The following is a 23,799-nucleotide window of genomic DNA, read 5'->3' as shown; positions in this document are numbered from 1 at the left end:
CTATCATCTTTAGACCAGCCTCCTGAGGATTTTCATCATATATAAGGTCAGTGCTACCAGTCTGTAGCTGCTGAGGTTCTTTGGATGTTTGGTCTTTGGACCTGACACACAGGAGATCTTTCACAGTTTTAGTACTTTCCCCAGACTCATAGTGATGGGAACATCAAGACAACTCCAAAGTCACTTAAACATATTTTATTGTCAAATATAGAGAATGCCTTATTTAAAAATCTGTAAACATCAACATGAAATCTTTTCAAGTGTTCATGTTGTGGCCAGTTCATTTCATAAATTAAAAGAGATTCTTTATTTACCTCTTACCAGAGTAAGTAAAATGTTTTTTTTCTCGATTAAAACTTAACAAAAAAGTGATTTTAAAACTGGAAGACAAAAATGGGAGACCCAAACCTGCACTATACAAACTGTAATAGAGTGTAGATAAATAATGCAATGTAGATATTAATAAAATGCCTTAAAAAGCTAAATTTCACACAGTGTTACAACATTTGTGTTCCATTTATAATATATCAGTACTGAAAAATATTGTCAAGTACTTTTACTCCCTTCATGTCGCTAACTTGTTAGTTTAATTACAGTAAGATTAGATTATGGTGCGATTCAAACAAACATAAACAATGCAGGTAGACATTATATTGTCTTCAGCGAGGCAACAGCAGCTGAGAAAAACTACTTCTTAACCGGTTTTCACACAAATAGGTAAAGAAAAGTGTACATAAGGAAAAAACATGTCAAGGATTAAGAGGACACGTGGAGAATCCGGAGGTCTGGTAAGAACATTGGCAAAAACATTGATTCTGGTTTTACTTTGGATGCATCTGCTGAACTAATTTCTATTGTCTCACATCTTGAAATGGAAATAAATATTCATGTTTTTGTTTAATCAGTGAATGAACTCTGTGGATCTTAGCAAAACCTCATTAGAACGATTATTTAAAATTCTGCTGCCTGGTTTCTGACAAAATCCTTCACTTTTTCAAATGTGACTCCAGTCTTTATGTAACAACGTTGGCTTATAATTTACTTTAAAGTGCAACTTAAGAATCTTTTTCCAACTTCATAGACAAACATCAGATAATGTCATTTGTGAAGCCCTCTGCACCCATTGTGCATAATAATAATAATACATTTTATTTGAAGGCACTTTTTAAGTCACCCAAGATCACCTAACAAAAAATCCTTGAGCTCCTGTGATCAGTGATTCCCTATATTAAGATGAAGACAAAGATAAGACAGAGCTTTTAGTTCACTGACTCTTCTCTGGAGCTTTCCTTCTTCAAACTGTTTTCTCTTTTAAAAGACTTTTGTTTTAATCAATAAATTTCTTATTTATTGATTCTCATGTTCTTCATGCATTATTGGTTCTTGAACTGTTGTATTAGTTTATTGTGAAGCACTTTGTGATTCGTATAAGGTGCCATGAAAATACTTTTACTTACTTACATATTATGTTAATCTAAAAACATATCTTAGATGAAACACGTGTAAAGTAGGTTTCCTCCCTCTAACTTGGAACGACTCTAAAATGAGCACCAACACACTCCTGAACGATTCCTGAACCCAAATCCAGGATAAAGAGGTTCAGTGAATTTGGTGTTGAAGGTGTGGAGGTGGATCAGTGTCTCTGCTGAAACTCTGTAGAAGGACAGAGTCCCAGCAGGACAGTCCACATACACAGCCACTTTGGAGGAGGAAGAGGATGAACACTTAAAAACTTTGTTACAATCGTGCCAGACAGCATAACCCTCATCTGAGCAGATGAGACTCCAAGAGTTATTATTAAATCCAAACCAGCAGTCATCAGTCTGTCCTTTTCTTTGGATTCCCCTGTAACTCAATGATACATAGACCCTCCCACTCCACTCCACCTCCCAGTAAAAGCAACCAGTCAGACCATCAGTACACAGCAGCTGATAGAGATCAAATCTGTCTGGATGATCAGGGTATGGCTGCTCCTCTTCCACATATGTCACCTTCCTGTTGCCTTCAGATATTTTCAGGTGTTTGTTTATGGTGTTCGGGTCGACTGTGAGAGGACAGGGATCTGAAAGACAGGAGAAACATGAATCAGCTTGAAGAACTGATCAATAAACTGATCACTTTAATGCCTTGATCATGACTAATAAATGGGTGGTATGAACACCTGTACTGGCAGGTGTTCATACCACTGTATCATAAATCACATGAAAAACACACTTACATTTCCTCAGACCTGGCGTTAACCACTGGACTCCAGCAGGATCCACCCTGGAAGAACCAAGAGATTCCCATCAGTCACATCAGTGTCTTTTTATGTCATGTTTGTGGTTGTTATGCAAGAGTGGGAAAAAGAAAGTCAGTTCTGAAAAAAACAGTGCAGCTTAGTTTGTAACAATCTATCTATGGGATACAGCAGTAATGTGAGAGAAGGGATGCCAAAATATTGTGATCAAGGTTTGTATTTTTAATTGTATTATTATTTTTTGGCTTTCATACTATCATTATCACCAAGTTACTGTGAGACATTTAGTTGTTGATTAAATTGCTGTGTTGTGTCACGTAATATCAATTGAAATATGGTTGGAACCTGGCAAAATGTGGAAGAAAAAGATACTTTAACAAGATGCACTGTTAAGCTGCGGTGGAGGTTTCCCTACTTCAGAGTCTTCAGCTTCCATTTTGCATCTTCCAGTCCAGCTAACAGAGGCTGAGCTCCTGTCTCTCCTGGATGATTGTAACTCAGGTCCAGCTCTCTCAGGTGGCTGGGATTCAGCATCAGAGCAGAGGCCAGAGCAGCAAAACCTTCCTCTGTGATCAAACATCCTGAAACCCTGCAGACAAAATAAACATAACCTTTTACTGCGCAATCCAAAAACATTTACTAATAATACCCTACTGATGACCTGCCTTCTTATTTTTAATCAGTAATTTGAAGAGAGGCTTGAAGTTTCTCATGTTACAGCAGCAGTGGAGAAGAAAAGGTAGGAATATTGAAAGCTCAGGTGTCACAACACCACATTTACACCAAGACATTTGTGTATTCAGCATCCATCATTCTTTTTATCAGACAGTTTTAGCTTCAAGCTTTTTATTACATATATTCTGTGTATGAATATTTTCTTGTTATTGAAAATGAGTTTAAAAATGTTTCACACCAAATGCTACAATTGCCAGCAGATGCCACAAACAAAAAATGTTGTAATCATAGAAAATATGAGCAAAAAATAAAATTTAGCAAAACAAAAGCAGCAACAAACAACATGCTGCAACCATGGGAAATAGAAGTGAAAGGAAAATGGTCACAAACAGAACAAACAACTGCAAATATGAACAACTGAAACTTGCTCCACAAAATGGAAGTGCTACAAACCAGTTTGGATTAATTAAAATATCACCTACATAAATATTCATCTGTACAACATTAATGTAAAAGTCACCATGTTTCAAGCATAACACACCATATTTCCTTCCTGACCTCCCATTAAGTCTTGGCATCCCGTATTTGGTCCCATACAATTTGTTGATTGACTCCCCCTAGTGGCCTGGAGCACTTCCATTTTGTTAGGTGAGTGTGAATCATTTCATACTTGCTGTTTTCACTATTTGCAGTGTTTCTCCCTTGATTTTATTTCCTGTGGTTGCAGTATATTTGATGGCAGGACTGTTCTGTTGTATTTGTGTTTTTGTGTTTTGGAGTTTGCATCATTCATGTGTTTGCAGCTCATGTTGTTTACTGTACATTTACATCTGTTTGCTGCATGTTTCCACCTCTTGGTGAAAAAGAGGGTTAGTCTAAAAAATATAAAATTAAAACACCATAAAAAATCGACAGGCAACTAAAGATATGATTTCCAGATTTTCTGTGTAGGAAAACTTAAACTCCTCAACAAACATGGTCTAGAGTATACCACATAATTTTATGACACAGTTGAGTTTCTCAATGAAAATACCAAGTTACAAATTCTGTCTTTCGTTGCTTTAAAAAAAATTTGGGGATTTACAGACATTTTATGAATACTTTTTTTAAAACCCCTCCAGGGGGTCTTTCTGTGGGCTTTAGTGTCCCTTATGTGAAAGTAGGCTGACAGGAAGGGGGGGAAAGAAGGGGGAAAGACATGAGGCAAATGTCGCCGGGTCCGGGAGTCGAACCCGCGACAAGGACTCAAGGCCTCCAAAGGTGGGTCGCACTATCCCCTACGCCACCACGGCACGCCCCATGAATACTTTTATCAGCACATCTTCACTCTTGCTTAATCTGATTTTAAAATGTGAACTAACCTCAGAATTTTGAGTTCACAGTTTGGACTCTTCAGTCCGTCACAGAGCAGCTTCACTCCTGAATCACCCAGGTTGTTGTTACTCAGGTCCAGCTCCTTCAGGCAAGAATCCTGACAGGTGAGAACTGAGGACAGAGCTTCACAGCTTCCCTCTGAAAGGTTACATCCGCTGAGTCTAAAGAGACAAAATAAATATAAAGAGTATTGTTTATTATGTGTTTAAAGTGAGCTGCTGCACCAAAATCGGTTTCAAGGCAGCACCTAAAGATAAAATAGCTACATCAGACATAAACAACAGTTTTTTATTTATCTTGGTCAGCTATGAACATTTTACAACAGAAAGGCCAAAAGATTAAGACATAGTGTGACACTGACATAATATGTCATTATTGGTTAATTTTTACTGCCATTGTGTAGGAGTCTCTCTGTGCTACCTGATGGACTTAGGGTCTGGATACATACAGATTACATCTGGGCTGATGCACTATGGTCCTGAGCTTGGAAGATTCCAATTAAGGAGCACAAAGTGGTGCACACAAAAAGAATCACATCTGTAGTGAGTGGCCATGCTGCAAGCAACCTACAACAAATGTGTGCCACTGATTGCACATAGAAAAGTGCTGCAGACCATTGCAAAGGAAAATGATTATTTAATGCTAAAATACACTTAATCTTACGACATCTGTAAAGGGATAGCCAACACTTTATTTGGAACAGTTTTCTGTGGAGCATGGGGGAAGCAGGGCCTTTTCTTCCCCATTGACACAACAGAGCAATAAATTTGCATTCCAATGGGAGTGGGGGCTACGCAGGTGTCTGTGAAATCTCATCTTAGGACGTTTGGCTCCAGGGATCTTCCGTATCAGGCAGAGATGACCACGGGGTAGTCCGCCCTCTGCTTAGATAAAAAACAGGCACCTTTGCTATAAATCAGGAAGTCCCAACTTTCTTTGGGGGCCTGAGGGAGTTCTAATTGGACGAAGAGCAGAACGCCTTTTTTGCATATATTAAATAGGGAAACTCCTCTTCTGTTTAAAAACTCCAGGCCAGAAAACGGAGAGAGAGTTTTTTCCATTTTTTTACTCCACGTTGGGCGCCTTTGTCTGTCTCTGTGTTTGTCTGTCTTCCCCTTGTGTGTTTTTATTTTCATGAGAAAATGCATATCTCTGTATCTCTGCAACTTTGTTGTCGATTGCTTTGTTTGAGATTAAAACTCCGTGATCTGTGACGTCAACACGTTTTGTTGTTGTTTCGTTTTTAGCAGCACGCGGTTGCAGGACGCTCGCGGAGAACCCCGCTCGACCCGGTTAACAGGAGGAAAAGGAGAGCCATGCTTTTCCAAAATTTAAGCTAACATGATAACTTTTCCTCTTAACAATCACCAGTTTCATATTGTTGGTATGTTTGCCTTGGCTGTTGGGTATTTCATGAAGCACAAGGGAATTAGCCTGTTAGCTTGGATAATTGTGAGCTGCATATTTTGTAGTTTCCTTTCTTGCTAGTAGAGCAGCCCAGTGTTTCAGTGAAGCATCACTAAATACATTAAAGCAAATTGTACACCGGTGCTGTGTCCAATAACTGAATCCCATCAAATTGGGATGATAAATGGGTTTTAGATAATGGAGATAATTTCACCTCAGGTGAGCCACAACATGAGTGTTGGGAAACATCGTATGTGTCAAGTGTGTCAAGTTCTTTTCTAATCTGTGCAGCTTCCCCACTTGAAAAGGGACAGATAAATCGATGCAGACTTTCATCAGGACCAAGCAGTTTTCTTCATTTTATCCTCCATTTATTTAATGTGTGTCAGGACATGTTCACAATTGGACCAGAAGCAGGTAAAAACCTTTAAACAAACCCAAAAGAAGAAAAATAAATAATTACTAATCTGTATAAGTTTACATAAATTAATTTCACTCAAATTATATAAACAATACCAAGCAAACCACTTTGAATCAAACCCACAAAGTAAAGTTAAACGAACAAGTAACTAAACTTAAGCTCCTTAACTTTAAAGTACATTTCAAATTCATATTTACAATTACATAATGTTGACATTTATTTAAATATACAAATGTCTACTTTTCAATATTAGTCATATTTATTTTATAAATATAAATAGCTTCAAGTTGTTATTCTTCTTAATATAATGCTAAATTAATTAATAGTTGAACTTAACACCCAAATCCACTATTTAACAACACAACAATCAGTTCGATCATAAAAATATATCAACGTCACAAACCGCCGCTTCGGTTCAGACGTTGCGGTTAATGGGTGTTATTTGGCCGGTAAAGCTGGAGGAAACCTTGCAGTCCGATCTCATAAACAATACAGCTTGTGTCTTACCGGCTGCCTCTCCGCCCGTCTACAGATTCATCCAGGTCTGCACAAGTCAACTGTGATCAAACGAGTCCCCAAACTCCCCTCCTCTTTGTTTGGCTTCCTTTTCCGCTTTCTTTTCATTGCCCGTCCCTCTTTAGGTCCGTGAGCGAGCACACAGCGAGCGCATGTCTTTTTTTTCTTTTCTTTTTCTCATTTGACTTCACACAGTGTTTGCAGCATCTGTAGCGTAAGAAAACACAAGTTCCTTCACTGGCTGTTGTGGCTGTGTGGTACAAAATTTTGATCAAATCTTTTAATTAGTCCCAAGCAATTAAAAATGTATTGTCCTTATAAAAATGATCATTGTGGCTTTATTTTTTTTTTTTTTGCAGAATTGCAACATGGACATATGGATAGATTCTGCATATACGATCAGTCTATACAGGCTTTAGGGAAATACAGACAATAAAACAATTTGTCGTGTTGTGGTGGCGTAGGGGATAGCGCGACTCACGTTTGACGGCCTTGAGTCCTCTACGTACGCCGCCGTCGCAGGTTCAATTCCCGGACCTGACGATATTTGCCGCGTGTCTTCCCCCCTCTTCTTGCCCCTTTCCTGTCAGCCTACTTTCATATAAGGGACATTAGAGCCCACAAAGACCCCCTGGAGGGAATTAAATAAACAACTTTTACTCACATGGAAATAATGACAAAAATACAGATTCAGAAAGATAAATGTAAAAGTTTCCTGTTTTTATCCAGATTAAATGTATCGAACCAACACTGCATACAGTCACATCTAATAAATTAGAACGTGGTTCCAGTGAGTCAAATTTTGTCACATTAAAAGAACCATTTGAAAATATCAACCTTTAAACAAGTATTAAACATTGAGCCCACATTTCTTATTAAACATGTTTGTTTTTAAATCTGATTGATGTTGTATCCTAATCTTAAATGTCAAGTTTTCATTAACTGTAAGTAGAAAATCATCAAAATTAACATACGGTCAACATGATGTTTCATTTTATTAATATAATTAACTGAAATACAGTAAATGGGATTTTCAATGATTTCTGAATTATAGAATATGGCTATAGATGTCATCCACAGTATCATGCACATAACTTTCAAACCTTCTTTGACTTTACAATCTTTGATGGTGTTTACTGGGATCTACCGTGAAAAACTAATCATACCTTAACATTTTCCTTTGAGTAACATTTTCTTTATTATAATTATTTTGAGTTTTTATTACTTTCACCTTTACTATTGACAAAATTGTGGGAAATAGTAAATAAAATTTATTCTTTGTGTGAAAACATCCTGTACGTAACTCATCTGTGTGAGTTTTGTTCGATTGGCGGCTTGACGTTCTATGATCTAAATGTCACTAAGCTGTGAAGCAGCTTGTCAAGGAAACCGAGATCATCCCACTTCCTCATGCTGGAGATTTAAGTTTTACAGTAATAATAAATAAAGTTACATTAAAATTAATCACACAAGTGACATCTAACCCCAACAGTAGACTTAAACATCAATAAAATAAATCTGGTTGTGTGTTGTTTTTGTCTCCTGCAAACGTTGCTTTAATTCTCCGTATTTTTTCTATCATAGTCAGACAGAAAGAGACATGAAGCAGGAACAGCAGGTTTCCTGGAAAAAGTGTCATGTTGAGTCTATATTTCTAGCCCACATGCAGAACACGACACAGGAGAGCAATATATAGTGTAAGTGAATTTATTACAACAGCAATGATAGAATGCACTGAAGATAGCGGGTCTATCCAGGGGGGAAAAGGCTCACGGAGTGGTCGGCACACTATAAAGAACACAGCAAGAAGATGGTGAGTTCACAGGGTATAGGAGACGGGAGTGATGACAGTAAATTGGAATATTCTTACTTGTTGAACAGGAGTTTGTAGATTTGGAGGGATAACTGCTGTGCTCGGGGTCCTTGTTTCCTTGTGGTCCAGGAGGAACAGCGCTTAGCCACAGATCACAGAGTTTAATCTACAAAGCAATCAACAACAAAGCTGCAGAGGAACAGAGATATGCATTTTTCTCATAAAAATAAAGACAGACAAGGGGAAGACAGACAAACACAAAACAAAGACAAAACAAAAAACAAAGACGTCTTTGGAGAGAGAGCCAATGCAAAAAGGCAAAATGGTGGCCGCTCTCTGCATTTTCTCTCCCGACGCGAAATCTTATACTAAAGAGGTGTTTCTCTATTTAATTTATGCACTCAAGGCGTTCCTCTTGTTGACCAACTGGAAACTCCCTTAAGCACTCAGAGAAACTTGGAAACTCCCCCTGATCTACGCAAAGATCAAAGGACCATCTGCCTTCTACCGAGACAAAGAAGCTGATCGCTGGCCCTGACCCCCCGTGGCTCCCACGGTCATTCTGAGTACAGAACGATCCTGAGATAAGACCTCACAGATACCTGTGAAATCTAAAGTCTCTGTCTCCCAAGGAAAATGCTAATTTTATGGCTTCGCCTGTGGCCCGGCCTCACAGCAGGGAGACTCCATTGAGTGATCTGCATTTTGGCCCCTGTTTGTCTGAATGCCTGCTCATCTGCTCAACAGAAAACTGTTCCAAATAAGAGTGCTGAATATACCTTTTACACATGTCGTAAGATTAACTGTATTAAGCACTAAAAATAATCATTTTTTCCTTAACAGTATGAACACAGAGCATGCTCATTGATTGATTTTGTCTCCTGTCATGGTGGCAAACATGCAGTGGGAGGGAGGATGAGAACAGTCATGGTGCTCCTTCTGCTTGTTGCACCGTTGGACAGTGTTCATAGTGTTGTTGTAATGTTACAATTACAACTGTAATTGTAACATAGCAATTACAGTTAATTGCTATGTTTCATGGTTTAATGGTGCAGACAGTTGTGGTTTCTGACATGGGCAATATGGGCAACCGCCCAGGGCGTTATTTTTATAGGGATGGCAGGCGATCTCTGCGGATTGTAGCACAGCGATGAAAGCAAAATAGAATGAAATGAGTTGTAATTGATACTGGTTAAATATATTTCAGCTCTAAGTATTTATATCTAGGTGTTTTTATGGAAATGTGGATCTTTCAGATCAATCTGAGAACCAATTTTGATAGGTGCACTTCATTTTATTGTGTCATGTAGCGCAGGGCGCTGGTCTTGGTCTCGTGTTCAGTGGTCTAGACTACAACTCTGCTACGTGGCTCCTCGATTGCATGTCTTCCCCCCCACACCTTCGTTCCATCCCCTTTCAGTTGGATTTCTTTCTAAATAAATGTCACTAATGAAGTTCATGCTACGTTAGGACAGGAAATAAGATGTTTCCATCCCTGAAATTATGATGCATAGAATCACATATCTAAGTCTAAACTCTTACAGAGAATAAACACAATAAGAACATGTTTAATCTGTGACATTGTTTATTAAAATGGCACATTTATGATGTATTCAAATTAAATACTATGGGCACACTTAATGATATTAGCGATTAGGTTATGTATTCAGCAAGTACTTTTACTTTTAATACTTAAATATTTTTAAAAGCCAGTACTTTTTTACTCTTACTTAAGTAAAATGTTAATGTGGTACTTTGACTTTTACTTGAGTACATTTTTGCCTGTGTATTTGTACTTTTACTTAAGTACATTTTTTGAGTACTTTCTTCACCACTGGTCAGCTCCTCTTGTACACCTCGCCTGACGAGCAGATTGATCTCAGGTGCGCAGGATGACGACACACCACTCCGGAGAGAGGTGAGTCTGGCGCCATCTGGTGCCTAGATGGTGAGAAGCAGCAAGCAGACTCCCACAAGGTAAACAAAGAATCCCGGAACACAACAAAAAGAGGAAGTAAGTTTCCAGCTTGAAGATTTATAGAAATAGCTGAGACTATTTCTTATTTTAAAGCATGAAAGTTTTAAAGAATGAAATCTAAACATTTTGAGTAGCTAATTGGACAAGACCCAAAGTAAAATACTTATATTAATATTGGTTTGCTTATAATAATACTTACACTTACACTTGTTAGCACACTTACAAAAAAAAAAAAAACAAGTAACTGTAACTTTGGTATTAAATAATTAGAATAATGGATTATTCTTGGTTTCTTTTCAGAAAAACCTCTGTAATAACTCACATTAAGATTATAATAAGAGTAATTAATAAGTTATGGTTATAAAATTATAAATGAATGCTAAATCAGAGAAGCTAAAGAAATTATAAATGTGATTTTGACATTGAACTTGAAATTGTGTAAAAAGGTGTAACTGCAATTAAACATCACTGATGTGTTGGGGGTAGATGGTAGGTGAAAGGGTTAAGGGAAAAAGGGAACTAACAGGAGAGCAGAGATGATCAACGCCTTATTTGGAAACAGGTTGTTGAACAATGTAAACGTTTCAGAGAAAAGGTTGTGCAGGCAAGGGACGTAGGAGGTTGAGCAACCCTGAGACATTAGAACAGACATCAGGACATAATGTCTCTTAAGACAATGATGGATATGAGATCTTCTGTCTAAGCAGACAGCCAATGAAACAAGCACAGCAACAGTGTTAGCCAATGCAAACCCACCAAAAGGGTGGATAAACCCTATAAAAGGTGGGTGCAAAAGAGGAACCTTTGGTTGGATCCTCCAAGCAGCTTCGAGCCAAGAACGAGATGAACAAAGAACTCTGCAGCTGAAGAAGAGCCGGGGCCACAGAGCCGAAGACTGTCCTGTGCATGGGGACCAACCCGTCAGCCCCGCAACAAGTGGCTTCAAATCACACTTCTCTCATCAGCTGGGTTCAGACCCCAAAGACAAAGAACAAAGGCAAAGAAAAAGACAAAGACAAAGAACAAAGGCAGACAAAGAACAAAGGCAAAGACAAAGAACAAAGACAAAGAACAAAGGCAAAGAAGAAGAACTGGTGCCTTCCTTCCTGCCAGCACCCAAGTCCTGTGTGACCTCACCATCCATGCGGAGAAGAAGCTAATCAGACCTACAGAGATCCCTGCCTTCGTCGATCAACATCCTCTTCCTCCTGCTGCAACACCTTCTTCATCATCAGGCCAGGTCTGGGGTTCGAAACGCCAAACTCCATCCGTCTCTCTCAAAGGTTCCCTTTTTAGTTGTCAGTGTCAGCATTAGGGAAAGATAGACTAGATGATTGATTTTACTTATTTGATTATTTCTGCTACTAAATTAAGCTGTACTGACCCTTGCAAAATTGCCTTACTAATCAAATATTTAGCATAAAGAAAATCTAAAAGATGTTGTGGACATTCAATTAATGAGTCACCTCAAAGTTCTTTGATGGTTGTAAAATAGCTCTGTTTGATCCTTGAGAGGAAAAGGTGGACAATATTTTCTAGGTTGCTTTCAGTCCAAAACTATATGTAAAATAACATCCTTGGGACTCGCCCGAGTCACTAAAACCAACCTGGTTCAGTAACAAGTGCAAGTTGTAATAAAGAGAAAGAGCGACCATTAACAGGTGCGCTGTGTGAAACTAGTTGGCTGTAGGCTGCTCAAGAAGAAGGGTGGGACACCTGGATGGGGGCCGTCAGAAACCAGGCTAATCTTTCTCGAAACCAGCTTAAACAGAGTTTACTTCAGTTCTGGACAGGGTAAATCCCAGCAGATTTAGGAAACTCATTTCACCTGTTAGATGGAGAGCTGGTAGCACAACTCCCCTCTCAGAAGAGGAATTAGGGAGAGAAGCAGAATTATTCCTTAAGAACAAAAGAAAAACAACAAACCTAGTGACATCAATGTCTTTCTCTTTATTATTGATAGTATGCCAAAATGTAATCAAGTGAGCAAATACAAAAACTACATCCAGTACATAGAAGGAGGGATAGGTGACACATACATTCAATTTTTGATTGCAATATTTTGTTATTTAGTAAAGTTACAGTAAAAGACATGATAAAAGTTTTTAAATATTAATTTCAGTTTTTTGCCAAAAGGATTGTAGGCATACAGTATGTCTGTCACACTTAGGACCACCCAGTTATAAAAAGACTTCAGTATATAATACAAGTTACATTAAGTAATTCCATTATGCAACAGTCTGTGAAATTCTTAAGAAACTTAAATGTAAAGATGGAATCACTTCCACACACAAACTCACAGCTGCTTCCGACTTTCTATGTGTCATAACAGACCAGCGTTGATTACATTCACATGGTCAATATGTGACATCACCTTAGCCCCGCCCCTTTGAACAGGAGATCACCTGTTTTCCTGCTGGTGGTCATAATTTTGCTGTTTGATTCATACTAATTTAGACCCGAGTCCAATGACAGAACAACATGATGCTGAATCCTTCTCTCAGCAATGGCTGGTGGCTGCAGCATGTTGCTGTGATAGAATGACAAATTCTAATCCCTTGAAGTTTACATACAGTTGGCTCTAAATCACACGTGCATCATCCAATTTGTACCAAAAAAATGACTTTTGTTAACCTCTTCAAAGGCCAAAAGGTTTATATTGAAATTTGACTCCAGGGCGCCCCCTAAATTATTCCAACAGTTATATCTCCATGATACATCATCTGATCTGCACCAGATTTTTTTGTGCATCATCAGGGGGTTCTGCTTCACATATTGGTGTGGTAGTTTAATGACATCACGTAAGCCCCGCCCACTCAGAAAAAAAAAGAAGATTATTGGATGGCTCCTCCAACATAAGATTGAAACTATATCCTCTAAATCTTGACAAACACACAAGACATGTTCTGAACCCTACAGGAAGTCCCCACCAATCCTGCGCCACAAAATAGGAAGTGACAATGACCACCAGTCTGGAAAGCCAGATTTTAGCAAAACCTTTAAGGCTTGCTGCTGGGCTTGTGCTGAACTGAAATGAAGGTGATTTGGAAAATTTGCTAAATGCACCATCTAGTGGACAGGTTCAGGACAGACCTGAGCGCATCGACAATGCAACAGGGTGGTGCTGGAGTTCCTGCAGACTGTAGTATCTATTGTGAAGCACTTTGTGATTATTTAAGCTGTTTGAACAAATTTTTATAAATAATGTTAGTCTAAAACCATATATTAGAAGAAACACATGTAAAGTTAGATTTCCTCTGACTTAGAAAATATTACACTAAAACAAGAACCAAGACCCCCCACAACGATTCCTGCATGCAAATCCAGGATAAAGAGGTTCAGTGAATTTGGTGTTGAAGGTGTAGATGTGGATCAGTGTATCTGAAGAGACTCTGTAGAAGGACAGAGTCCCAGCAGGACAGTCCACATACACAGCTACTCTGCCAGAGGGAGACGAGGAGTAGGAAGAGACGGGGATGAAAGCTTTTTCTCCATTGTGCCAAACAGTGTAACCATCATCAGAGCAGACTAGACTCCAAGACTTATCATTAAATCCAAGCCAGGAATCGTCATTGACTCCTTTTCTATTGATTCCTCTGTAACTCAGTGATACATAGACTTTCCCACCCCACTCAACCTCCCAGTAACTGCGACCAGTCAGACCATCAGTACACAGCAGCTGATTGAGATCAAATCTGTCTGGATGATCAGGATACAGCTGCTCCTCGTTCTCCACAAATGTCACCTTCCTGTTTTTGTCAGAAAGTTTGAGGAATCTGTTTACAGTGTTTAGGTCGACTGTTAGTGGACAGGAATCTGAAGGACAGAACAAACAGAATGCAGTTACTGATGTATAATTTTCTGAATTCACTGTCACAAAGGTGAACATCCATAAATGGGACAACCTGCTATGAATCAAAAATGCACTTACACTTCCTCAGACCTGGTGTCATCCATCTTTCTCCTCCAGGCTCCATGCTGTTAGAAAGGAGGTGTTTTGATGGTATGAGTATTTATCAAGATGCAAATATGGACACCCCAATTTAGACCTCATTGAGTTTTTCTAAGAAATCTTCAGTCCATCTGTGGCTGCGGTTCTGTCACTATGTATAATATTTTCCTGGTGCTACTAGTTTTGTTCAGAGTTCACAGTTTATTTGCTCCTCCTCCATTTTTGTGTTATTGCTCTCATTCTGCCACATACGATGCATAAATAAAATAGACTGGGAACAAAGTCCAAATTCCAACAATAGAATAACCCTAACATTTGTTAAAAATAAAATAAAATAAAAAATTAGATCAAACATATTCATGTATTAGAATAGACTAGACCTAATTGGAAGTGTTTAGATTTGTATTTTTTAGTCATATCAGTTATGATTGATAAATAAAAACATATCTTTCCACTTTGCGATTATGCACCATGCTGTGTTTGTTGAAGTTGAAGGGACTTGGACTTAAAATTACCACTGTTCAACATTGTTTGCATTTGTATGAGCAATTAATTATTTCTCTATCTCAGCTTGATTTCCCTTGATGCAGCATAAGTCCTTACTGATATAAACCAGCATTTCTTGGTCTGAGGCTAGTTGGGGGATCTGGGTTTACCTACCTACACTTATATTTACATTGATTTATCCAGATCTCCTCCCCCTCCCCTGAATACATTATCCTGAGTAGCACTATGTGACTGCAGAAAATATTTCCTTACTTGAGAGATTCCAGCCTGAAGCTTGGATTCTTCAGTATAGCTGCTAGACTCTCCATTCCTGCCTCTCTAGGATAATTGAAACTCAGGTCCAGCTCCTTCAGGTGAGACGGGTTCACAGTCAGAGTTGAGGCCAGAGCAGCACAGCCTTCGTCTGTGATCAGGCAGCCGGAAAGCCTGCAGACACAAACACACAACATTGTTGGAACACTCACCTATAATCTCAATGTGAAGCACATTTCATAACTTGTTTTCTGCAGGAATAATTAGATGACATGCTAAGAAAGGTAGAGCATGTCTGTTAAGCAGCAGTCTGCAGAAGACTGTGTGTCTGTCCATATTGTCAGTGGAAGATGTTTACCACAATTTTGCCTGTTTGGAGTCACCATTGAAATTAGACATAGACGGACAAAGACAATGTCTAAACAAGTGAGACTTTAAGGCACAAAAAATTTACAGAGTTGGCCTGACCCAAAACAATTGTGGTTGTCTGAACTGCACCAGGTAGCTATATCACTCAACTGAATGGCCTGCGCTGGGACTCGCCAATTTATTGTGTCCCATTCCACTTGCTTCATGTTTTCATGGTGTCAAAATGTTGCTTTTTACATGCAGATGTACTTTATGTAACCCCTCTCTGTGTCCAATATGTCTTTCCCTCATCTACCCTCATGTTATTATTTTTTCTCACCTGACAAAAGGCCATCTCCCTTGATGGCTGCAGCCTCTGGCATCATAACGTAGGTTGTTTGTTTGTCTCTTGTTATTCTTTGGATCGGCTGTACTGAAATTAATTTCGTTGTTCTTCTAAAGGGATAGATTATTTAGCTGACTTTTTAAACTTCCAGATACATAGAGTTCAACATCTGTATTGAAGTTTTGGTGACTGAAGAGTGTTTCAGGAAGTTAGACATTATATTTGTGCTCTTATTTAGAAAAGGTTGAAGACTGTTTAAGGAGCAGTTCAATTTTCTCTCTTCATGTTCTCCACTTATGATGTGGTGCACCAAATATTTCTTCTGTACTCAAAATCCATCTGTGTAGTTCTACATTAAACACTAAAATTTACTGATGTCCTGCATGATTTGCTGTGGTAAATTGGACAAAATCAGCAACAGAGTTAGCAATAATCCAAAACTATAAAAGTGTAACCATGAGTGAAAGGTCTGTTAAAAGGAAGTGCTCTGTATGGTTGGACATCTCTATGGTTGCACATCTTGAAGTGCAACCATGGAGATAGGCGAGTAGTGAAAACTTTGACTCTATTGAGTGGCATGCTGTTGTAGCATATGTTGTGTCATTGTTTGGTGAGTATTAGCATCATTCAATTAATCAAATTAGGATTAGAGTTAGAGCAACAGTTAGTCAACGATGCCCACCACTAGAAGCAGGTTTTCCTATGTTCACAAATTTGGTAAATAGGATAACAATAGTAGAATTTAAATGAATCTCACCTCAGAATTTTGAGTTCACAGTTAGGACTCATTAGTCCATTGCACAGCAGCTTCACTCCTGAATCTGTCAGGTCATTGTTACTCAGGTCCAGATCTCTGAGACTAGAGGATGTTGAGCTGAGCAATGAGGACAGAGCTTCACAGCTTCTCTCTGAGAGGTTACACCCACTCAGTCTGAAAGGACAGAAGTAATACCAAGTAATTATCTGATAGTTTTATTTGTTACATATTTTTATGAATTCTTCTACATCTTTACTTACATAACTTTGCTAATGATTTTGACCATTGGCAGCAGCCCCAGTAAAGCATTCTCTGAAGCAGAGTATTTCTTCATGTCAAATATCTCCAGATCTTTCTCTGATGAAAGTAGCATGAAGTGCAGAGCTGACCATTGAGCAGGAGACAGCTGGTGTGTTGAAAGACCTCCTGTATTTAAAGATTGTTGGATTTCCTCCACCAGAGACTGATCATTTAGTTCATTCAGGCAGTGGAACAGATTGATGCTTTTCTCAAAACACAGATGATTATTTATCTTCTCTTTGATGTACTGGGCTGTGTCTTTATTAATTGCTAAACTTTCTTCTGTCTGTTTTACAAGACCTCCTAAGTGATGCCTATTGGTATTAAGTGAAAGACCAAGTAGAAAGCGGAGGAACAAATCCAGGTGTCCATCTGGACTCTCTAGGGCCATGTCCACAGCACTCTTGTAAATGTCTGTCTCTGGAGATTCATGGCTTCTTTTTTCCAATTCCTTGGATTTCATTTCACCTTTTACCAGCAGATTGATTCCTGATTTAATGAAGGTCAGGTGAACATGAAGAGCAGCCAGAAACTCCTGAACACTCAGGTGGACAAAGCAGAACAACTTGTCCTGGTACAGCCCTTTCTCTTCTCTGAAGATCTGTGTGAACACTCCTGAGCACACTGATGCTGCTCTGATATTAATGCCACACTCTGCCAGGTCTGATTCATAGAAGATCAGGTTTCTTTTCATCAGCTGATCAAAAGCCAGTTTTCCCAGAGACTTGATCATCTTCTGGTTCTCTGCGCTCCAGTCTGAATCTGTCTCAGCTCCTCCATCATACTTGATGCCCTTCAGTTTGTTCTGCACCACCAGGAAGTGAATGTACATCTCAGTCAGGGTCTTTGGCAGCTCTTCTCCATCATTTTTGTTCAACATGTCTTCCACAACTTTAGCAGTGATCCAGCAGAAGATTGGGATGTGGCACATGATGTGGAGGGTTCTTGATTTCTTTATATGGGAGATTACCATTCTGGCCTGCTTCTTATATTTAAATCTTTTGATGAAGTACTCATCTTTCTGTGGGTCGGTGAATCCTCTGATCTCTGTCACCATGCCAACAAACTCAGGAGGGATCCGACTGGCTGCTGCAGGTCGTGTGGTTATCCAGAGGTGAGCTTTGGGAAGCAGGTTTCCGCTGATGAGGTTTGTCAGAAGAACATCTACTGAAGTGGACTTTCTTACATCTGTCAGAATCTCATTGTTGTGGAAGTCCAGTGGAAGTCGACTCTCATCCAAACCATCAAAGATGAACACAACCTTTAACTCTTCAAATCTGGAGATTCCTCTGGTTTCACTAAAAAAATGGTGAACAAGCTCCACCAAGCTGAATTGCTGGTCTTTTAACAGATTCAGCTCTCTGAACGTGAATGGAAACGTGAACTGGATGTCCTGGTTGGCTTGGTCTTCTGCCCAGTCCAGAGTGAACTTCTGTGTCAGGACTGTTTTCCCAATGCCAGCCACTCCCTTTGTCATCACTGCTCTGATTGGTTCATCTCTATCAGGTGAGGGTTTAAATATGTCTTCGTGCCTAATTGTTGTTTCTGGTCTGTCTGGTTTCCAGGTCACTGTTTCAATCTGTCTGACCTCATGTTCCTTATTGACATCTCCAGAGTCTCCTTCTGTGATGTAGAGCTCTGTGTAAATCTGATTTAGAAAGCTTTGATTTCCTGATTTAGCAATTCCTTCAAACACAAACTGGAGCTTCTTTTTCAGGTTAGACTTTAGTGTTTGTTGACATGTGATGAATGACTCTAAAAGATAACAAAGATAAAATTATAATTTAAGAGTGATTTAGTGCTTGGCCTTAATGCATCACACTTAAAAAGCATTTGTCCTTGACACTGAGTTAAAAAAATAATCTGCAAATACCAAAAGTATTATTCATAAAATATAATTAATTTCGCTACCGTGCATTGTTGCAGACAAACAAAGCGCTCTAAAGTGTCAGCTAGCCTATTATTTATATGCATGATGCTAAGATCATACATCATCCCTGATTATGACTCAAGTAAGAGATTGTGTCTTGGCAGAGATAAATTAGCTTTTGACACACTATTTTAATTTTGTGGTGTTTTTGCATTGTTGACACTTAAGTGTTTCAGGCAAGTATCTATAAGCAAAAACTTTACTGAAGTTTTTGGCTGTTATTTTCCTGATGATCAAGTTGTGCCCTGAGATTGTTATTTTGATGTAAATTGCTAGTGTTAATAATTGTCCTAACCCGTAGTTTCCCAAAGTAAAGTGCTCAACAGAAACAGTGTTTATATCCAACTGTTTATTCTATGACACCAAGCTGAAAATACATGACAAGCACCTCACATTTTGAAGACTGCCTGACAGAAGAGATTAGAAAATATTAGAAACTTGTATAAGGTCCACTATGTCAAAAGAAATACTTTTAAGGCTAATTAATCGTTGAAGCAAATTAAAACTGGTGTCAACTACCGTAGGTATTCTCAAAGAATCAGTGTTTAACTATCTTTTCTTCAAGCATTTTAAAAATGATGGTAGATTTATTATTTCTGTAGAAAAATAACTCTCTTACTGCTCTGCAGAAGGTCAGCAAGGTCATCCAGATTCATCATTCTCAAGAAGTCAACAGTGATCTTTAAAAATGCCTCTCTACTGCTCCTGCTGCTGCTCTGTTTTTCATCCTTATTTCCAGACACCCTCTCATCCTCTTCCAGACCCTCAGAACATTCTGGGTAATCTGAACACAAAACCTTTTGGATTTCCTTCAGCTCGTCCTTCACAAACATCACAATCTTTTTCTCCAGTTCCTGAAACAAAATAAGATATAAATAACCCATCTGATAAAATCTGACAATCAAGTGATCTATAAAGTGAATCACAGAACCAAAAAAAGAAATGAAAATGTAGTATCTATGGTATACAGACCATAAATATGGAGCCCAGCTGCATTTGATGCTCATGGGGAGGTTGACCAACGTCAGAGATCTGGTCAAGTCTAAGGAGAAATCACTGAGAATTAGTTTCCAAAGATTCCAGGACAAACTGAGTAGAAGTCACTTATACCTATATATGCTAATGAGTCCTCCATAAGACAACTGTCATGTAGCTAACTGTATTTAGAAGTTTAGTCAACAGATGTATTTACATTTAATTTCTTAAGATGTTAGATAAGAGAAACAAAACTGTACTTTCAAACATGGAAACTCCCAAGGGTAATAAGTAGCTAATGAGCCTGATAGCATGTGGCTACACAAGACACTTTCAGCTGACATGTTTCTGACAGGACTTCTGCTGTTTCTTTCAAATATTTAAAATGGTGGATGGTCTTCTGGAAGGAGTTTCTAAACACATATAAATATATATAATTGAGCTGCACAACATACTGTATATCTCAAATATATTATCATCATAATATGAGGATGTGTGCAATATTGATTTTTCAAAAGAGAGTTTTGAGAGCAATAATTGTTGGTTAATATATTCCAATTGTTATGAACTTGCAATTAATTCTAAATTAATATTTAGTCTGGAAAGAATCCCATGGCAGCAGATGCTCACATTGAGCACGAGTGACACTTGTATTAATTTATTACAACATATATGTTTTTCATAAAACTCTATGAAGGAACTTTGTGGGGGGAACCTTTGGGTACAGAACATTTCTTTTTCATTTGTTTTATCTTCCATATCCCTTTAACTCCATGATGGTTTTGTGGTGATGGATTTTCAAGATATTGGTTTGATAATAAAATGTAATTATATAATTTTCCACTACTAAGAACAAGAATTTTGAAAGAACATAAAACAATTTACATGAAGTTCACCTTTTTGCATCTGAAGGTTGGTCAAGATTAAAACGAATAATGGCATCTTTTGAGTGGCTGCTCTTGAAGGACAGACAGGTTGGTCCGGGTTCTTCTTTCTGTTGTTTCCTGTGGATGAGAATGTAAATGCCAGTCAGACACCTGTCACATTTCCTGTCAGAAACAAACTTCTTGAGTTAAGTAATATAATTAATAATGATATCTATAATTTTAATTTTAATCTTCCTGAGGTAAAAATAATAGTGACCATACACACCATTTTCCATGTAGACAAAATAATGCATGTAATGTCTATGAAGAAATATGAAGTCTCACCTCTTGCCTTCTTGTTCCTTGCATAAACTGTTTTCAGAGCAGGGAACTTCCTCTTCTTTGTCATCAGATGCCTCCATGTTTTCAAATTCACGTCAACATCAACTTAGCCGTACATTCCACCTAAAACACAGAAAACACAGATTGGTCAGCTGGACAAAGCAGGCAGCACTGTGAGGATCATGTTCTTTTGATTTCTCCAGGGCATTTAACACAATTCAGTCCATTCTTCATTCAATGAAATTAAGTAGTCATAAAATTTCCTCAAGAGTAGCCAAATTACTTTATAATGTTACGCAAGTGAAAATAAAAAGTGGTGTAAAACTATATTTGTCCAAAAAGTTATGTAACTAGTTGCATCTGTAACCCAGGGTAAAAACTGCCTTAGTCCCACCTTTGCTACTTCATTGGTTAGAGTGACAGTCAGTCACACAGTGCAATCAGCCAATCACTGCACATGAAGTAGGTTTTTCAGGCCTGCTCCAGCTTTCCCAATCAGCTGTGAGAGGGAGAGCTGGAGACAAAGGAGCTGCAGGTTTGTGCTGTCAAACAATTGGTTCTTTCTTTGTTTGTATGCACTTTTTTTTTAAAAAACTCACAATATAAACCATGTAGATCTGAATATCCAGTGAGCTTGGAGCCATGAAGCTGCCATGCACTGATCTTTAAAAGGAATTGGTGAGTAGTGAACATGAATGTTTTGTTTGTTTGACATATTGATGGTGATAGCCAAATTGTGTGATCATCAAACACACAATCTAACTTTTAAATGCAATATATATGTGTTTAAGATGATGTGATAAATGTTAAGTATCTTTGTCTTAAATAATTGATTGTAGATATAATTGCATTTATTTATGTGTACAACTGAAACGAGTCTAGTTAACTAGCAGGCTGGTAATTGACTGGTCCTGTTTATTTTAATACAGGCCAGGTGATTTCCCCTTTTTGGGGTTAAAGGATGGCGAGCTTCTAAGATCTGGCTGGAGCCAGGAGAACCGAATTTCACTCCATACTGGTCTGGTAGGAGTTTGATGGTCCATGAACTTTCCCCTCCTTCTCATTACACAGACACACTACCCATTATTCACCCTTTCCATCAGAGCTGAATTGCGCTTGGACATTTTCCCTTAAAGTTTCTGGATAAACAAACTATGGACTTTTAAATGTGTGTCGGTCAGACATTGTGTTGACCAAGCGGGGAAAAGTGAAGGACTCTGTGCACATTAGAACATCAACTGCAGTATTGTGTGTATATATTTATTGTATTTTGGTTTCCATGTATGTTTTGTGTTTTGTATTGTTTATTTAATTTTCTTCTTTAAAAAAAATACATAGTATTGAAAACAGTTACTCTCTTGTATTGTTTTATTGATTTCTGACGACAGCTCCAGCAGACGAATTTAGTTTTCTGATGTCAGAAGTTATTTAGTCCTTCAGTGCATTAAGTACTGCTACATTATAAACATCAAATAGTGCTACACATCTTCCGGTACAATTACCAGACAATTTTAAAAACAGTGTTTCTATATCGGTAGTTGTACAACACAACCAACAACAAATAAGTTAGAAAAATGCCCTTGGAAAATTGTGCAAGGAAATAATGAATAAAGTCTTTAACCATTCTCTTAACCATTTGCTTTCATTTTTTTCATTTTTTGTAACTGAACCTGAAGTCGGAGAAAAAAGATTTATAGATTTGTAGATATCAAAATCACATTTATAACTTCTTTAGCTTCTCTGATTTAGCATTCATTTATAATTTTATGATAACATAACTTATTAGTTACTCTTATTATAACCTTAATGTGAGTTTTTACAGATGTTCTCTGAAAAGAAACCAAGAATAATCCATGATTCTAATTATTTGATACCAAAGTTACAGTTACTTGTTCTACCTGTAAGTGTAAATGCAAGTATTCTTACAAGTAAACCAATATTAATATAAGTATTTTACTTTGAATCTTATCCAATTACTCAAAATGTTTAGATTTTATTCTTTAAAACTTATATTCTTTGAAATAAGGAGTAGTCTAAACTACTTTTTATAAATCTGCAGACTGGAAACTTACTTCCTTTTTTTTTCAGGAAACCTGCTCTTCCTGTCTCATGACTCTGTCTCATGACTCTCTCTGTCTGACTATGATTTATTATGATTAGATAGAAAATAGTAGAATTAAATCAAAGTTTGCAGGAGACAAAAACAACACACACAACCAGATTGATTTTATTGAAGTTTGAATCTACTGTTGGGTCTAGATGTCACTTGTATGATTAATTTTAAAGATAACTTTATTTATTGTTACTGTTAAACTAAAATCTCCAGCATGAGGAAGTGGGATGATCTCAGGTTTTCTGGACAATCTAAAATAATTGACTGATATCATTTCCACTAGAAATGTCCATCAAAGTAGCTTCACAAGAAATTGAAGCTCAAAGTAAGTTTGAGAATTTTAAAGGAAATACCTCCATGAATAATCCAATATCAAACTACTCTTCAAAAATATTAATTTACTTTAGTGTCAATAAATAAAACAATTGTTTTTGTTCTGCATAAATCAGCCAATACAAAATCCAAACTGACTTTAATTCCCTGCTTGGTTTATACTGAGTGTAAATAACTTGAATAAAGTTAATTACAAAAATAAACCTGTAAAAGACGAGGTAAGTTCATAAAATAGGCTTTTGTCCTACCTTAGACGTTCCTGCACCACAAGAAAATGAAATGTGAAGAAGTGAAATCTAAACACTTAGGAAGGAGGGGGCAGTGCTGAGATGGTGACAGGCTACTCCTCCCTCCT

General features: G+C 37.9%; 1 protein-coding gene and 1 long non-coding RNA gene across 3 annotated transcripts; one reads left to right on the top strand and one right to left on the bottom strand.

Moving 5' to 3' along the window:
- Nucleotides 1-187: 187 nt before the first annotated feature.
- LOC102220995 (NACHT, LRR and PYD domains-containing protein 5-like) lies at nucleotides 188-23,770 on the bottom strand. 2 transcript variants are annotated; one of them, XM_023345675.1, is made up of 12 exons: nucleotides 23,693-23,770; nucleotides 21,002-21,121; nucleotides 20,687-20,794; nucleotides 19,788-19,857; nucleotides 19,435-19,669; nucleotides 16,846-18,640; nucleotides 16,586-16,759; nucleotides 15,135-15,308; nucleotides 4,276-4,449; nucleotides 2,655-2,828; nucleotides 2,219-2,265; nucleotides 188-2,062 (listed from the first exon to the last, which is right to left on the bottom strand). In XM_023345675.1, exons 2-12 carry the CDS (start codon nucleotides 21,076-21,078, stop codon nucleotides 1,539-1,541), a joined length of 3,552 nt encoding a protein of 1,183 aa, XP_023201443.1. In that variant the 5' UTR covers nucleotides 21,079-21,121; nucleotides 23,693-23,770; the 3' UTR covers nucleotides 188-1,538. The 2 variants fall into 2 exon arrangements, with proteins under 2 accessions (XP_023201443.1, XP_023201441.1); XM_023345673.1 differs by lacking the exons at nucleotides 188-2,062; nucleotides 2,219-2,265; nucleotides 2,655-2,828; nucleotides 4,276-4,449 and adding exons at nucleotides 12,354-14,239; nucleotides 14,355-14,401.
- LOC111610798 lies at nucleotides 21,471-22,504 on the top strand. The gene is made up of 3 exons (XR_002753778.1): nucleotides 21,471-21,533; nucleotides 21,614-21,676; nucleotides 21,928-22,504. It is a non-coding gene; the product is annotated as an uncharacterized LOC111610798 (long non-coding RNA).
- Nucleotides 23,771-23,799: the final 29 nt, after the last annotated feature.

The sequence above is a fragment of the Xiphophorus maculatus genome, chromosome 14 (genome assembly GCF_002775205.1).
Source record: "Xiphophorus maculatus strain JP 163 A chromosome 14, X_maculatus-5.0-male, whole genome shotgun sequence".
NCBI classification, from domain to species: domain Eukaryota; kingdom Metazoa; phylum Chordata; class Actinopteri; order Cyprinodontiformes; family Poeciliidae; genus Xiphophorus; species Xiphophorus maculatus.
The sequence above is the reverse complement of the archived record's forward strand: the minus strand, read 5'-3'. Positions and strand labels throughout refer to the sequence as shown.